Below are 16,814 nucleotides of genomic sequence, written 5' to 3' on the forward strand. Positions count from 1 at the left end.
ACGGTGAAAGCGCCACTGAGAATACAGCCCAAGTAGTGAACAAGAACAACCAATGAGAAAACAGCTCAGGTAGTGGATAACAAATCAGAATGGAGACTGTATGGTAAACAACCAATCGGAACAGAGATAGTGAAATGAGAGAAATGGGGAAAGTTCCACACCCTGAGGGTTATCCTCACGCACGCACACACACACACCTTGGGCAGGTTCTCTTTGTACTGACACTGCTTGAAGGCGTCGCTGTAGAAATCTGCCGCCTGATTGGCCAGTTTAGCGATGATGGCGTCCTTCATCTTATCTGTAGGGCAAACGATACCATGGTTACTTGATTTATGCACACACACGTGTAATGTGTGTGTATAGCATGTGTGTGTGTGTGTGTGACGTATGTGTGTACCTGAAGTAGCCTTGAGAAAGAAGACTTCCTGTGCCTGAGCCAGCATGATGAGACTGAGGGTTCCTACGGTCTCAGGAGAGATGTCCATTGTAGGCTCTCTGTTCAGAGCGGACAGCACTGTGTCCTTAATGTGACCAAATGCTCCACTCGCCAACTGGAGGGAGTGGAGGAGGGAGAGAGTGTATGACAGAGAGAGATGGAAAGACAGACAAAGGGGGGGGGGGGGGGGGGGTATTGGTTATATTATTACTATGTAGAATTTAAGTATTATTATAAAAAAGGTAGTCATTGGCTGTAATATCATTAGCAGTACTGTAGTAATACCTGGTAGTAATATCAGTATTACTATAGATTTTGGTAGTATTTGGCTGTAGTATTAGTAGTACTGTAGTAATTAGATGTGGTATAAATAGTAGTGTTACTATAGAACCTGGTAGTATTGTAGCATTACTGTAGTAGTACCTGGTAGTATTTGGCTGCGGCCTTCAGTCCTTCATCGCTGTCCAGGTTTTGTTCTGAAGCGATCTGACTTGCCAACGCTGCTCCATTGAACAACACACATGTCTTCTCATAGCCCAGACTGGCCAGGGCTAAAACGCACACACACACACACACCAGGCTGATGGGGTTACAATAGGGTTACAGAGATTCACCTCTCACTGTGAGATAGCACACGCCAGCCCAGCTCTACACATGCCATAGACAGGTAATAATTTAGGTATGTTGCAGGGTTTCCATGAGGAACATTTGGCACCGGACAAGTGACCTGAAAGATTTGACATTTATCTGACATTTGAACTGTACTGGTCATCCATATGCATTGGGAAAGTAACCCATTAGGGCATCCATCCACGCAGCCAGCGCAATCAATAAACAAGGGATATTGGCCAAATGAGCCACACTTACGTGTCCTTAAAACCAGCCTTTCAACAAATTACAAAAGCACTATCCCTTGTGTTTCGATGTTTAGCATATGCAGAACTTTATAGTCTGTTTTATTGGTTTTAACTTTCCTCAAATATCAATTGTCCACCTTACAGTTCAGCTGTCAGAGATTTGATCACTAAATGCATCAGGGAATTGCATGCATAGGCCTATAGGCATCTACTGTATGAAATTAATATTTAAAAAGATCAAATCAAATTTGATTTGTCACATGCACTGAATAGACCTTACAGTGAAATGCTTACTTACAAGCCCTTAACAATCAGTAAAAAAAAAGTTTAAAAAAAAGTGTGAAATGATTAACTAAAATAAACTGAAGTGAAATATAAATAAAAAATACAATTTTAAATGTTTTTTTAAACATTTTTTAAAGAGCAACAATAAAATAACAGTAGCGAGGCTATATAAAAAGGGGTACTGGTACAGAATCAAGGTTAGTCGAGGTAATATGTACATGTAGGTAGAGGTAAAGTGACTATGCATAGATAATAAACAGAGTGTAGCAGCAGCGTAAAAAATGGGGGTGGGGTCAATGCAAATAGTCCGGGTAGCCATTTGATTAGCGGTTCAGGAGTTTTATGGCTTAGGGGTAGAAGCTGTTAAGAAGCCTTTTGGACCTAGACCTGGCACTCCTGCACCGCTTGACATGCGGTAGTAGAGAAGAGTTATTGACTAGGGTGGCTGGAGTCTGACAATTTTAGGGCCTTCCTCTGACACCACCTGGTATAGAGGTCATGGATGGCAGGAAGCATGGCCCCAGTGATGTACTGGGCCGTACGCACTACCCTCTGTAGTGCCTTGCGGATGGAGACCGAGCAGTTGCCATATCAGGCGGTGATGCAACCAGTCAGGATGCTCTCAATGGTGCAGCTGTAGAACTTTTTGAGGATCTGAGGACCCAAGCCAAATCTTTTCCTGAGGGAGAATAGGCATTGTCATGCCCTCTTCACGACTCTCTCCACATTGGTGATGTGGACACCAAGGAACATGACGCTCTCAACCTGCTCCACTAGAGTCCCGTCGATGAGAATGGGCGTGCTCCTTTTCCTGTAGACCATGATCATCTCCTTTTCTTGATCACATTGAGGGAGAGGTTGTTATGCTGGCACCAGACTGCCAGGTCTCTGACATTCTTCCTATAGGCTGTGTCATCATTGTCGGTGATCAGGCCTACCACTGTTGTGTCATCAGCAAACTTAATGATGGTGTTGGAGTCGTGCTTGGCCATGCAGTCATTGGTGAACAGGGAGTACAGGAGGGGACTGAGCACGCACCCCTGAGGGGCCCCCGTGTTAAGGATCAGCGTGGCAGATGTGTTGTTACCTACCCTTACTACCTGGGAGCGGCCTGTCAGGAAGTCCAGGATCCAGTTGCAGAGGGAGGTGTCTAGTCCCAGGGTCCTTAGCTTAGTGATGAGCTTTGAGGGTACTATGGTGTTGAACACTGAGCTGTAGTCAATGAATAGCATTCTCACGTAGGTGTTCCTTTTGTCCAAGTGGGAAAGGGCAGTGTGGAGCGCAATAGAGATTGCGTCATCTGTGGATCTGTTGGGGCCATATGCAAATTGGAGTGGGTCTAGGGTTTCTGGGATAATGGTGTTGATGTGAGCCGTGACCAGCCTTTCAAAGCACTTCATGGCTACAGACTTGAGTGCTACGGGTCTGTAGTCATTCAGGGAAGTTACCTGGGTGTTCTTAGGCACAGGGACTATGGTGGTCTGCTTGAAACATGTTGGTATTACAGACTCCATCAGGGACAGGTTGAAAATGTCAGTGAAGACACTTGCCAGTTGGTCAGCGCATGCTCGGAGTACACTTCCTGGTAATCCGTCTGGCCCTGCAGCCTTGTGAATGTTGACCTGTTTAAAGGTCTTACATCGGCTACGGAACACGTGACCACACAGTCTTCCGGAACCGCTGGTGCTCTAATGCATGCTTTAGTGTTGCTTGCCTTGAAGCGGGCATAGAAGTCATTTAGCTCGTCTGGTAGGCTTGTGTCACTGGGCAGCTCGCGGCTGTGCTTCCCTTTGTAGTCCGTAATAGTTTGCAAGCATTGCCACATCCGACAAGCGTTGGAGCCAGTGTAGTACAATTCAATCTTAGTACTGTATTGACGCTTTGCATGTTTTATGGTTGGTGGTGGGGCATAGCGGGCTTTCTTATAAATGTCCGGGTTAGAGTCCCACTCCTTGAAAGCGGCAGCTCTACCCTTTAAATAGTGCGGATGTTGCCTGTAATCCATGGCCTCTGGTTGGGGTATGTACAGTACCAGTCAAAAGTTTGGACACACCTACTCATTCAAGGGTTTTTCTTTATTTTCAACATTGTATAATAATAGTGGAGACATCAAAACTAAGTTCATCACTGCACCTCAGAAATTGCAGCCCAAATAAATGCTTCACAGAGTTCAAGTTACAGACATCTCAACATCAACTGTTCAGAGGAGACTGCATGAATCAGACCTTCATGGCCGAATTGCTGCAAAGAAACCACTACTAAAGGACACCAATAAGAAGAGACTTGCTTGTACCAAAAAACACGAGCAATGGACATTAGACCGGTGGAAATCTGTCCTTTGGTCTGATGAGCCCAAATTTGAGATTCCAACTGCTGTGTCTTTGTGAGACGCAGAGTAGGTGAACGGATGATCTCTGCATGTGTAGTTCCCACTGAAGTATGGAGGAGGTGGTGTGATGGTGCTTTGCTGGTGACACGGTCTGTGATATATTTAGAATTCAAGGAGAATAAGAATAACCAGCATAGCTACCACAACATTCTGCAGTGACACGCCATCCCATCTGGTTTGCACCTTAGTGGGACTATCATTTGTTTTCCCAACAGGACAATGACCCAACACACCTGTTGGGTCAGGCAGAGACAGCAACGAACCGCCCTTGCTGTCTCTGCCTGGCCGGTTCCCCTCTCTCCACTGGGATTCTCTGCCTCTAACCCTATTACAGGGGCTGAGTCACTGGCTTACTGGTGCTCTTTCATGCCGTCCCTGGGAGGGGTGCGTCACTTGAGTGGGTTGAGTTACTGACGTGATCTTCCTGTCTGGGTTGGCGCCCCCCCTTGGTTTGTGCTGTGGTGGAGATCTTTGTGGGCTATACTCGGCCTTGTCTCAGGATTGTAAGTTGGTGGTTGAAGATATCCCTCTAGTGGTGTGGGGGCTGTGCTTTGGCAAAGTGGGTGGGGTTATATCCTTCCTGTTTGGCCCTGTCCGGGGGTTTCTTCTGATGGGGCCACAGTGTCTCCTGACCCCTCCTGTCTCAGCCTCCAGTATTTATGCTGCAGTAGTTTATGTGTCGGGGGGCTAGGGTCAGTTGGTTATACCTGGAGTACTTCTCCTATCTTATCCAGTGTCCTGTGTGAATTTAAGTATGCTCTCTCTAATTCTCTCGTTCTCTCTTTCTTTCTCTCTCTCTGAGAACCTGAGCCCTAGGACCATACGTCACGGCAAACCGGGCATGATGACTCCTTGCTGTCCCCAGTCCGCCTGGCCTTGCTGCTATTCCAGTTTCAGCTGTTCTGCCTGCGGTTATGGAACCCCTACCTGTCCCAGACCTGCTGTTTTCAACTCTTAATGATCGGCTATGAAAAGCCAACTGATATTTATTCCTGATTATTATTTGACCATGCTTGTCATTTATGAACATTTTGAAAATCTTGGCTCTCTCTAATTCTCTCCTTCTCTCTTTCTTTCTCTCTCTCGGAGGACCTGAGCCCTAGGACCATACGTCAGGACTACCGGGCATGATGACTCCTTGTTGTCCCCAGTCCACCTGACCTTGCTGCTATTCCAGTTTCAACTGTTCTGCCTGCGGTTATGGAACCGCCACCTGTCCCAGACCTGCTATTTTCAACTCTTAATGATCGGCTATGAAAAGCCAACTGAAAATTATTCATGATTATTATTTGACCATGCTTGTCACTTATGAACATTTTGAACATCTTGGCATAGTTCTGTTATAATCTCCACCCGGCACAGCCAGAAGAGGACTGGCCACCCCTCATAGCCTGGTTCCTCTCTAGGTTTCTTCCTAGGTTTTTGCCTTTCTAGGGAGTTTTTCCTAGCCACCGTGCTTCTACACCTGCATTGCTTGCTGTTTGGGGTTTTAGGCTGGGTTTCTGTACAGCACTTCGAGATATTAGCTGATGTACGAAGGGCTATATAAAATAAACTTGATTTGATTTGACCTCCAGGCTGTGTAAGGGCTATTTGACCAAGAAGGAGAGTGATGGACTGTTGCATCAGATGACCTGGCCTCCACAATTCACCGGACCTCAACCCAATTGAGATGGTTTGGAATGAGTTGGACCACAGAGTGAAGGAAAAGCAGCCAACAAGTGCTCAGCATGTGGGAACTCCTTCAAGGCTGTTGGAAAAGCATTCCAGGTGAAGCTGGTTGAGAGAATGCCAAGCGTGTGCAAATCTGTCATCAAGGCTAAGGCAGGCTACTTTGTTTAACAGTTTTTTGGTTACTACCGTAATTTCCGGACTATAAGACGCTACTTTTCCCCACGCTTTGAACCTCGCGGCTTATACAATGACGCGGCTAATTTATGAATTTTTCCCGCTTTCACAAATTCATGCCGCCAAAAAACTGAGCACCGTCACATACTGTGACGTAAATCGAGCGCGCTCAAACTTCCCATCATTCTGATTACGGTAGTCATTTTGTCACCCTCATCATGGCAAAGACACAGAGAAATGCATATGATGCAGCTTTCAAGTTGAAGGCGATCGATCTGGCTGTTGGAAAAGGAAATAGAGCTGCTGCACGGGAGCTTGGCCTTAATGAGTCGATGATAAGACGTTGGAAACAGCAGCGTGAGGAACTGACTCAGTGCAGAAAGACAACAAAAGCTTTCAGAGGGAAGAAAAGCAGATGGCCAGAACTAGAAAATGAGCTTGAATACTGGGTCAACACACAGAGAGCAGACGGCCGAGGTGTTTCAACTGTGCAGATCCGACTGAAAGCCAAAACAATCACCACCGCAATGAAGTTTGAGGATTTTAGAGATGGACCGTTTTAGTGCCAGCATTGGTTTGTGGTGGTAAATTGACAGCTACGAAAAATATAGATGAAAACTCTCTTGGTAAATAGTGTGGTCTACAGCTTATCATGAGATACTCTACCTCAAGTGAGCAAAACCTTAAGACTTCCTTAATATTAATTTAGTGCACCAGCAGTTATTTACAAATAGACACAGACCGCCACCCCTTGTCTTACCGGAGGCAGATGTTCCGTCTTGCCGATACACGGAAAACTCAGCCAGCTGTATGTTATGCATGTCCTTCTTTCAGCCACGACTCAGTGAAACATAAGATATTACAGTTAATGACCCGTTGGTAGGACAGTCTTGATCGGAGCTCATCCAGTTTATTATCCAACGTTGGCTAATAGGACTGATGGTAGAGGCGGACTACACACTCGCCGTCGGATCCTTACAAGGCACACCGACCTACGTCCTCGAAATCTCTGTCTCTTCTTCATGCGAATGACGGGAATTTGAGCCCTGTCTGGTGTCTGAAGTAAATCCTTCGCATGTAGACACGTTAAAGAAAAATCTTCGTCCAGTACGAGGTGAATAATCGCTGTCTTGATATCCAGAAGCTTTTTTTGGTCATAAGAGACGGTGGCAGAAACATTATGTACAAAATAAGTAACAAATAACGTGAGAACACACACACGATAGCACAATTGGTTAGGAGCCCATAAAATGGCTGCCATCTCAACCGGCACCATAAATATAAAAGAAAGAAAAGCTTAGGCCTAGCCCCAGAGAGAGAGAGAGATGGAGATATGCTGGCGGAATGATATGACAGGACATGCATTTCTTTATCCTTGTCAGATATAGCAGACGCAGTAGCCTACAGATATATACAGTTGTGGCCAAATGTTTTGAGAATCACACAAATATTAATTTTTACAAAGTCTGCTGCCTCAGTTTGTATGATGGCAATTTGCATATACTCCAGAATGTTATGAAGAGTGATCAGATGAATTGCAATTCATTGCAAAGTCCCTCTTTGCCATGCAAATGAACTGAATCCCCCCCAAAACATTTCCACTGCAATTCAGCTCTGCCACAAAAGGACCAGCTGACATCATGTCAGTGATTCTCTTGTTAACACAGGTGTGAGTGTTGACGAGGACAAGGCTAGAGATCACTCTGTCATGCTGATTGAGTTTGAATAACAGACTGGAAGCTTCAAAATGAGGGTGGTGCTTGGAATCATTGTTCTTCCTCTGTCAACTATAGTTACCTGCAAGGAAACACGTGCCGTCATCATTGCTTTGCACAAAAAGTGCTTCACAGGCAAGGATATTGCTGCCAGTAAGATTGCACCTAAATCAACCATCTATCGGATCATCAAGAACATCAAGGAGAGCGGTTCAATTGTTGTGAAGAAGGCTTCAGGGCGCCCAAGAAAGTCCAGCAAACGCCAGGACCGTCTCCTAAAGTTGATTCAGCTGCGGGATCAGGGCACCACCAGTACAGAGCTTGCTCAGGAATGGCAGCAGGCAGGTGTGAGTGCATCTGCACGCACAGTGAGGCGAAGACTTTTGGAGGATGGCCTCGTGTCAAGAAGGGCAGCAAAGAAGCCACTTCTTTCCAGGAAAAACATCAGGGACAGACTGATACTCTGCAAAAGGTACAGGAATTGGACTGCTGAGGACTGGGGTAAAGTAATTTTCTCTGATGAATCCCCTTTCCGATTGTTTGGGGCATCCGGAAAAAAGCTTGTCCGGAGAAGACAAGGTGAGCGCTACCGTCAGTAGCTGTCATGCCAACAGTAAAGCATCCTGAGACCATTCATGTGTGGGGTTGCTTCTCAGCTAAGGGAGTGGGCTCACTCAGAATGTTGCCTAAGAACACAGCCATGAATAAAGAATGGTACCAACACATCCTCCGAGAGCAACTTCTCCCAACCATCCAGGAACAGTTTGGTGACGAACAAAGCCTTTTCCAGCATGATGGAGCATCTTGCCATAAGGCAAAAGTGATAACTAAGTGGCTCGGGGAACAAAACATCAATATTTTTAGTCCATGGCCAGGAAACTCCCCAGACCTTAATCCCATTGAGAACTTGTGGTCAATCTTCAAGAGGCGGGTGGACAAACAAAAACCCACAAATTCTGACAAACTCCAAGCATTGATTATGCAAGAATGGGCTGCCATCAGTCAGGATGTGGCCCAGAAGTTAATTGCCAGCATTCCAGGGCAGATTGCAGAGGTCTTGAAAAAGAAGGGTCAACACTGCAAATATTGACTCTTTGCATCAACTTCATGTAATTGTCAATAAAAGCCTTTGACACTTATGAAATGCTTGTAATTATACTTCAGTATTCTATAGTAACATCTGACAAAAATATCTAAAGACACTGAGGCAGCAGACTTTGTGAAAATTAATATTTGTGTCATTCTCAAAACTTTTGGCCACGACTGTACAGCTAATTCGTACATTTTCTATCAGAATATTTTTTTATAAAGATAAGTATTATTGTTAGATTACAGGAGTAACTATGGTAGGCCTAAAACATTCTTCCTCGCCTCAAGTTCAAGGAGTGCAAGTCAGTTGGACTGCCGGTACGCACTGCCTTCATATCATAGGCCGGCAGTATAATAGCCAGACCAAAAGTAATTAAGTCTAGCCATTGTTTATAGGGAAAATACAAGCAGGATATATTGCAGCAAACACAACATTACAGTTGGAACTTAATTTAGCTAAAGAAAATGGCTCAACAGAATTAAACAAACCACTTTTTAAACAGAAGCTTTGAACAGGCTATGACAGCAATATGCGAACAATATTCATTTTACAACCGGACTACTTATAACCTAACTAAACACAGAGCATACAATAAAAAAGACAAATCAAACTGAATTTAGCCAACAAAAATTACTCAACAGAATGAAACAAAACATGTTTTGCATATTTAAAGAACTGGTTTAGATGACTAAATAGGCCTAAAATAATAACAATGAGGGAGTTGCACAGTAGCCACACCAACGTTTCTCTCGTCTTTGTCACCTACAATATTAAAACTTGTCCATACGGAGGACATTCCCCCTTGTAGGCATACTCTCTAACTTTCATTTTACTTAAATGAAAAAGGTCTCCATCTTCGCAATTAACAGTAGCCCAGGCAAAAGCCCCTCTCTCTTCAGCAGCAGGTGCATGCATGTAAGGCAGAGTGTAATGAGTGAGAGAATGGTGCTGAAGCGTGAAATCTGGGTTTATGATAGGCAGCCCTGGACAATTTGGCCGGCTACGATTTAATTTACCGTCTTTTAATTTATTTGATCGGCCAAAAGCCGGGTAACGGAAACCTTGATATGTTGAAAAAGACAAGGAGCGAACACACATCATACAATATTACTGCCTCCTACACCTACTGGAACAACCATGCCCGCAGGCCACGTATGTGTGTGTGTAGCGTACCTAGTTTGACTGAGCCCCCGAACAGTGAGCCCTTATCAAAGGCATCTTTCCATGTGAAGGTTAGACACAGCTGCAGGAACACAGAAAGAGAGATTAGCAACATTATCAAACAAACTTATTTTTTATTAGCGTTTCATGTGTGACGTGATTCTCTGTACCACGCAGACACATACTGTATTCTATTGTTTTCAGCAACAGTGTGTATTTTGTATTGAGTGGATGAGAGGTTATATGTACCTGGTTTTCAGAGAAGGGAAACTTGGGCTCCACGGCACACAGCTGATCATAATACCTACAGAAAAAAGAGATGTTATTGACTGTTATTGACTAACTACGCTTGTGCGGAATCCAGATTCTCATATCTGCCTTGTGCCATTCCAGGATACTCTGGAATTTTGTATTTAACCTTTATTTACCTAGGCAAGTCAGTTAAGAACAAATTATTATTTACAATGGATGGCCTAGGAACAGTGGGTTAACTGCCTTATTCAGGGGCAGAACGACAGATTTTTACCTTGTCAGCTCAGGGATTCCATCTAGGAAACTTCCGGTTACTAGTCCAACGCTCTAACCACTAGGCTACCTGCCTCTAACCACTAGTCCAATGCTCTAACCACTAGGCTACCTGCCTCTAACCACTAGGCTACCTGCTGAATGCTTATGTAAATGTGATATTTCAGGGTTGTTTTATTTATACTCAGTAAGAACCTTTGGCAGCCTCTAGTCTTCTTGGGTATGACGCTACAAGCTCGGCACACCTGTATTTGGGAAGTTTCTCCCATTCTTCTCGACAGAGCTTGAGACAATCTGCAAAGTTGGATGGGGAGCGTCGCTGCACAGCTATTTTCAGGTCTCTCCAGAGATGTTTGATCGGGTTCAAGTCCGGGCTCTGGCCAGGCCAGGCCATTCAAGGCATTCAGAGACTTATCCTGAAGCCACTCCTGCGTTGTTTGGCTGTGTGCTTAGGGTCGTTGTCCTGTTGGAAGGTGAACCTTCGTCCCAGTCTGAGGTCCTGAGCAGGTTATCAAGGATCTCTCTGTACTTTGCGCCGTTCATCTTTCCCTCGATACTGACTAGTGTCCTAGTCCCTGCCGCTGAAAAACATCCCCACAGCATGATGCTGCCACCACCATGCTTCACCGTAGGGATGGTGCCAGGTTTCCTCCAGACGTGACATTTGGCATTCAGGCCAAAGAGTTCAATCTTGGTTTCATCATACCAGAGAATCTTGTTTCTCATGGTCTGAGAGTCTTTAGGTGCCTTTTGACAAACTCCAAGCGGGCTGTCATGTGCCTTTTACTGAGGAGTGGCTTCCGTCTGGCCACTCTACCATAAAGGCCTGATTGGTGAAGCGCTGCAGAGATGGTTGTCCTTCTGGAAGGTTCTCCCATCTCCACAGAGGAACTTTGTGGAGAGTGATCATCGGGTTCTTGGTCACCTCCATGACCAAGGCCCTTTTTCCCCAGATTGCTCAGTTTGGCCGGGCAGCTAGCTCTAGGAAGAGTCTTGGTGGTTCCAAACTTCTTACATTTAAGAATGATGGAGGCCAATGTGTTCTTGGGGACCGTCAATGCTGCATATGTTTTTTGGTACCCTTCCCCAGATCTGTGCCTTGACACAACCCTGTCTCGGAGCTCTATGGACAATTCCTTCAACCTCATGGCTTGGTTTTTGCTCTGACATGCACTGTGAACTGTGGGATCTTATATTGACAGGTGTGCGCCTTTCCAAATCACGTCCAATCAATTGAATTTACCACAGGTGGACTCCAATCAAGTTGTAGAAACATCTGAAGGATGATCAATGGAAACAGGATGCACCTGAACTCAATTTCCAGTCTCATATTTATTTATTTTATTTCACCTTTCTTTAACCAGGTAGGCTAGCTGAGAACAAGTTCTCATTTACAACTGCGACCTGGCAAAGAGTCTGATTACTGAATACTTGATTTAATTATACATTTGCAAAAATGTCTAAAAAAACGTTTCTTCGCTTTGTCATTATGCGGCAGTGTGTGTAGATTAATAAGGATTTTTTTTATTACACTTTATAATAAGTGTGTAACGTAATAAAATGTGGAAAGAGTGAAGGGGTCTGAATACTTTCCGAATGCACTGTATTAGACAGCAAGGCTCTTGATTCAGGAGGGGATTCTCTACTATTTCCAAGCGGAGCTTGATTTTGGAATAATTTAACCACTTAGCTAGATAGCTACTAAATGAACAAACCAAATACACAACTGCAAACCATTTAGTAAATTTTAGACAGTTAATAGATATAAGTTGGAAAACATTTAGTTGTGAACTCTATACTGTAACTAGACCACCTGGCACATGCTGTGAGTGACTCACAAGGCTCCAGTCTTTCGTCCTTGTGTGCTTGTAAACAAACACCACGTAACAGGGGACTACTGTTAAGCTTCATAATGAAAAATTGTGACAGGTGAAATAAAGAACGCAATCTTCTTTATCTTCTAATGTATTGCACAAGTTGAGTGCAGGAATTTACTTAAAAAGTAGCTACAAATATTCAAATGTGTAAAAAACTAAATAATTAAAAACCCCAAATGAAATAGTTTCAACAGTATAGACTATTAAAAAAACATCCCGTGGTAGTTCCAAATACCCTGTTATACAGTATACCCCCCAGGCCTACCAACAACAGTGTGTTGGGAAAGCTGCACTGGCTCAGAGATATGACAGTGAGTCAGAGTGGAGTGACTATCACTTGTGGTAATATGCTTCAGTTATATGCTTCTGTGATATGGAATATTCCATTCTCCTGGAATGACAAGACAGAGAGAGAATCTTGTGACTGAGAGAATCCCCTTTTTACTACTGTTGGTATTCCCGGTGGGTCGTTCCACGATATTAGTGCCTTTTACCTCCTTTTGATATTTTAAGTAGAAATTTTACACAAATATTTGAAAAGCCTTTTATATTAAATTAAGTTTCCTTCAATTTGGTCAACATGGAAAATTCAATAAATCCGATTTTTTTTTATATGAATAAAGCATCCTCTGTTACTTCTAGGAAGATTTTAACCAGTTAACCCCAAAATGTCTCCAAGTTTACACCATCATTGTAAAGCCCTAATTATTCTGAAGATTAAATAAATAATAATGTGATTCATTCTAAGGTAAAATAAACATGTTCCTCATTTTAAGGTCAACCCTGTTACATGAACGTAACTCTCGTTTTAATATGGTGAAACTATTCCTGAAAAAAAAAAATTATATATATATATATATAAACAAACATTGACCATCTAATAGTCAAATCATAGTGTTAAAGCAGGTGAGCTCGTTCTACTCCTTTTGGCCATTTTCTGGTGTTTTGTGGTGAAAAACTGAGCAGGTCGAGCATAACACGTCAACCCGTTACCCATAGATAGAAATAGTTTAAAAAGAATCTAGCCTGCCTATTTCATTGTAGGGTTGTGACGATGCCAGTATCACAATATTTTTTCTATGGCAAAAATGTAAACACGAACCAGTCCAAACTCTTTGGTCCTTTAAAAAAACATCTGTAAGTAAAATATTGTGTGCTATAGCATGGAAAATAAATACATGTGACTCTGGATGACAACATAATGTTGTTTGTTTCCAACATTAGGGCGTTTTTCCCCCATAAAGAAGATAAATCCACTTCGTGTTTTGTTTCCTTGCCGCGACACTAACGAGTATTGCAATTAGTGATGCACCGATGACATTTTTGGCCGATATCCAATATTTTCCTTGCCCCCAAAAAACGATACAGATAACCGATATTTTAAATGTGAGCGGCCTTTTGAACATTCTGGTACAGTTAAATAGTTAACACACACACGGACGCAGCGGTCTAAGGCACTGCATCTCAATGCAAGAGGCGTCACTACAGTCCCTGGTTTGAATCCAGGCTGGATCACATGAATGGGAGTCCGTGATTAGGAGTCCCATAGGGCGGTGCACACTTGGTCCAGCGTCGTCCGGGCCGTCATTGTAAATAAGAATTTGTTCTTAACTGACTTGACTAGTTACATAAAGGTTACACACACAGACTGACCAAAAAGTTATTTTGTTGGCATTTATGTATGTCCCCATTACCAGTAAAACATAATCAAAACCTATTTCTTTCACTTACTTGCTGTGCTTTCGTTGTTCATTTGTTCAGTCGTTTCATTCTCAACCAGGATTTTTATGGAATGCCGTTTGGGTCTTTGCGTATCAAAAAATATACTATTTAACACTATTTGACGTGTCAAATAACACAACATAATCTGTTTCAGTAGCTATAGTTAGCTAGCTAGTAGAATTATGCTAGCTAACTATATAGCTAGGTGTCATCATCTAAAATAACCCTAATTTATAAGAAAGTTCTTATTTGATTAATGGTGGTTGGACCCATCTGTGAAGCTAGCCACAATAAGGATTAGGCACAATAGTGGACTTTGCGGTTAGCCTTCAAAATAAAAGTATGACAAAATTCTACTAGTTGTATTTATTTGCATCACTGGCAATGCCATACTTTTATTTTGAAGGCAAACCGCAAATTCCACTATTGTGCCTAATCCTTATTGTGGCTAGCTTCACATAACCCAGTCCGGTCGAGCCTCACTAGCCAGATGAAGCTAGCTGGCTGCTTATAACATTAGCTTTGGACAACAGGGTTAAGTAGCTGGCTAGCTATTTATTTTCATGAACTGAAGTTAAATTTCAATAGGCGAACAACAAGTGGCAACCTAGCTAATACTTACTTACAAGGATTCCTAAATCATTGCTAAGAATAATGAAAATGACTGCAGTTCCTACTGGTCATTGATTTCAGGCTGGTTGTATTGGTGCTAGCTAGATACAAAGCTAAAGCTAACTACCCCAGAAGTTGCGGTCGAACAAATGATGCTTTATTACCAAAGCGGCATTGTAAACACATTGCTCGTGGCCGGTGTTTGCTTGTTTGTTGACTTTTTTGTGCAGCTTTAACAGTGCTACTGTATCTTTTTTGACACGTAAAGACTCAAACGGTGTTCCATAGTATATGTCGTGAAGCTCATAGCAGTGACGCTATTACTGTGTAACTCCGGTAGGGCAACATCGGAAAAATAGCGCACTTGGTATTGTTAACCGGTGCTCGACCAGTTGGCGAAAGCCAACATCACCCACGACAGAGAACGTTTGATTATCAAGGGAAATTAATTCCATTATCTTGGCTTTAATGGATTTCGCCTTTGAGTTGTTTGGCTGAAATGTTGACTTGTTGACTGCTCCAGCCACACAGCAGACATTGTGGGCTAGTTTAGGAATGCTGTGTTGCGCAAAATTTTACGTGGCGTCATTATGTCATGTACCTTCGTTATATAGGTATGCACGTCAGCTGTGACATGGTTTTGCACATCGGCGTTTAACTAGACATCGGCCGATACCGATGTTGACAGTTTTAGCTAATATCAGCCGATTCCGATATGTTCACCAATATATCGTGCATCCCTAATTGCGATACTGGTATCGTCTCGGACAAAAGGCACCTAATTGGAGGAACAACCCTGGTACTATAGTTGACTCTCAGGTCAGAGAGAGGGAATGAAGGAATTGTAAGGAAGGATGGAATGAGGGGTACTTACAGAAGTGCAGTGTGAGAATGGGAAAATAAGGAGAGAGGGAAGGTAGAAGAGTAGGGAGGAAGGGAGAGGGAGGAGAAGAGCGGTCGCTAGGTGGGTGCACTGAAGCGTTTTAGGTACAAACAATGATTACCATGGTTACACTAAGATTAGCAAGGTTGTGACTACCTGGTCATGCTATGGGACCAAAGTACATACAGAGTTTGCATTTTTGGGTACATTTCCATTGGATCCATTACACCGGGGTAGTTCAAGTGGAAGGTGCGCACCTCAAGTATTTGATGGAAAATATAATTTTTTACCGTTTAGAGTTCTGTCCTAGCCAGGTCTGCTGGTGACTAGTCTACTGCTGCTGACACAATGGCAGTCTGTCTGCAGGGCTGTGAAAGGGATATGGAATACAAGGCCTGTTGCCATAGCTACCTGGCACATGGCTCGCTCTGTACATGAGCTGAGAGCTAAGAGGCTACAATGCTAAGATTCACCTCCTAGGCATCTACCCACTCTGTATAGCAAAGCGTAGCCAGAAAGTTAACATACTGTAGGCCAGCAATAGCATGTCCCTATCCCACCTTGTAGTTAGGAAGCTTATACTAACATTGAATAAGTTCCTCCAACAAACACTCCTTAGAGCAAACAGAGATGCCAAGGCTCTATTGTAACTATTGTAATGCACTAGTATTAAATAATGCTCTGTGGACAATACGATGCTAAACTATTAGTCAATTGATTCTATACAGGGGAGCAAAGTCTAAATCCTGCTCATATCACTAGTAGCCTACTGTATAGAATAGATGACTGGCTGGAGAAACTGAGGAAAGAAAATCAGAAAATTCAATAGGTCACCACTCCAAGATACGTGTGGTGATAGCACACAGGACTGGAGACACTTCTTTGGTTGGGTAGCGGAGGTTTGTTAACCAAATAACAGTCCAGTTTCCTCCATGGAACTCTATGCAAAACATTCCTACCATCTACCAGTGTGGGTATTCTTTTTAGATGAGATGGCTCGGATTTAGCTGAATAATGCCTCCGAGGCAGGCAGACTATATTAAATGTACATTATATAGCATAGCCTATTTCTACTCTGAAAGTTATGTATGTTGCATCCTCCCACCTAGATCTTGGATCAGTTGAGTATCTATCAAGAAGCGATAGTGAGGGACCTTCCAAGAGGTCTGAGTCTTTATAGCACAGGAGGTAATGTTAGCCATCCTGAAACCACCCCCACATAACCCTCCTGAAACTAACATTACTTGTATAATGTTGTAATAACATATCAATAAACACTAGCTAGAAACATGGAGATTTTGATGACGCTAGAAAATTTGACAATGACACATTCAAATTTGATATTGGGCTGGTCAAACTGACTCATGAGGATGCCAGCTAGGAAATACCCCTGTCAGAAGATACATACCCTACC

The 16,814-nt window shown here is 43.2% G+C and overlaps 1 protein-coding gene across 2 annotated transcripts in view; it reads right to left on the reverse strand.

Moving 5' to 3' along the window:
* pdcd6ip (programmed cell death 6 interacting protein) overlaps positions 1–16,814 on the reverse strand; it is a 28,998-nt gene that overhangs the window by 11,054 nt on the left and 1,130 nt on the right. For both annotated transcript variants that reach the window (XM_071368394.1, XM_071368393.1), the window contains exons 2-6: positions 10,031–10,085; positions 9,794–9,863; positions 860–987; positions 398–551; positions 198–298 (exon numbers count right to left, since the gene is read on the reverse strand). In XM_071368394.1, coding sequence (XP_071224495.1) covers positions 198–298; positions 398–551; positions 860–987; positions 9,794–9,863; positions 10,031–10,085 — 508 coding nt within the window. The remainder of the gene's footprint in view (positions 1–197; positions 299–397; positions 552–859; positions 988–9,793; positions 9,864–10,030; positions 10,086–16,814) is intronic.

This window comes from Salvelinus alpinus, chromosome 26 (genome assembly GCF_045679555.1).
Source record: "Salvelinus alpinus chromosome 26, SLU_Salpinus.1, whole genome shotgun sequence".
NCBI lineage: Eukaryota > Metazoa > Chordata > Actinopteri > Salmoniformes > Salmonidae > Salvelinus > Salvelinus alpinus.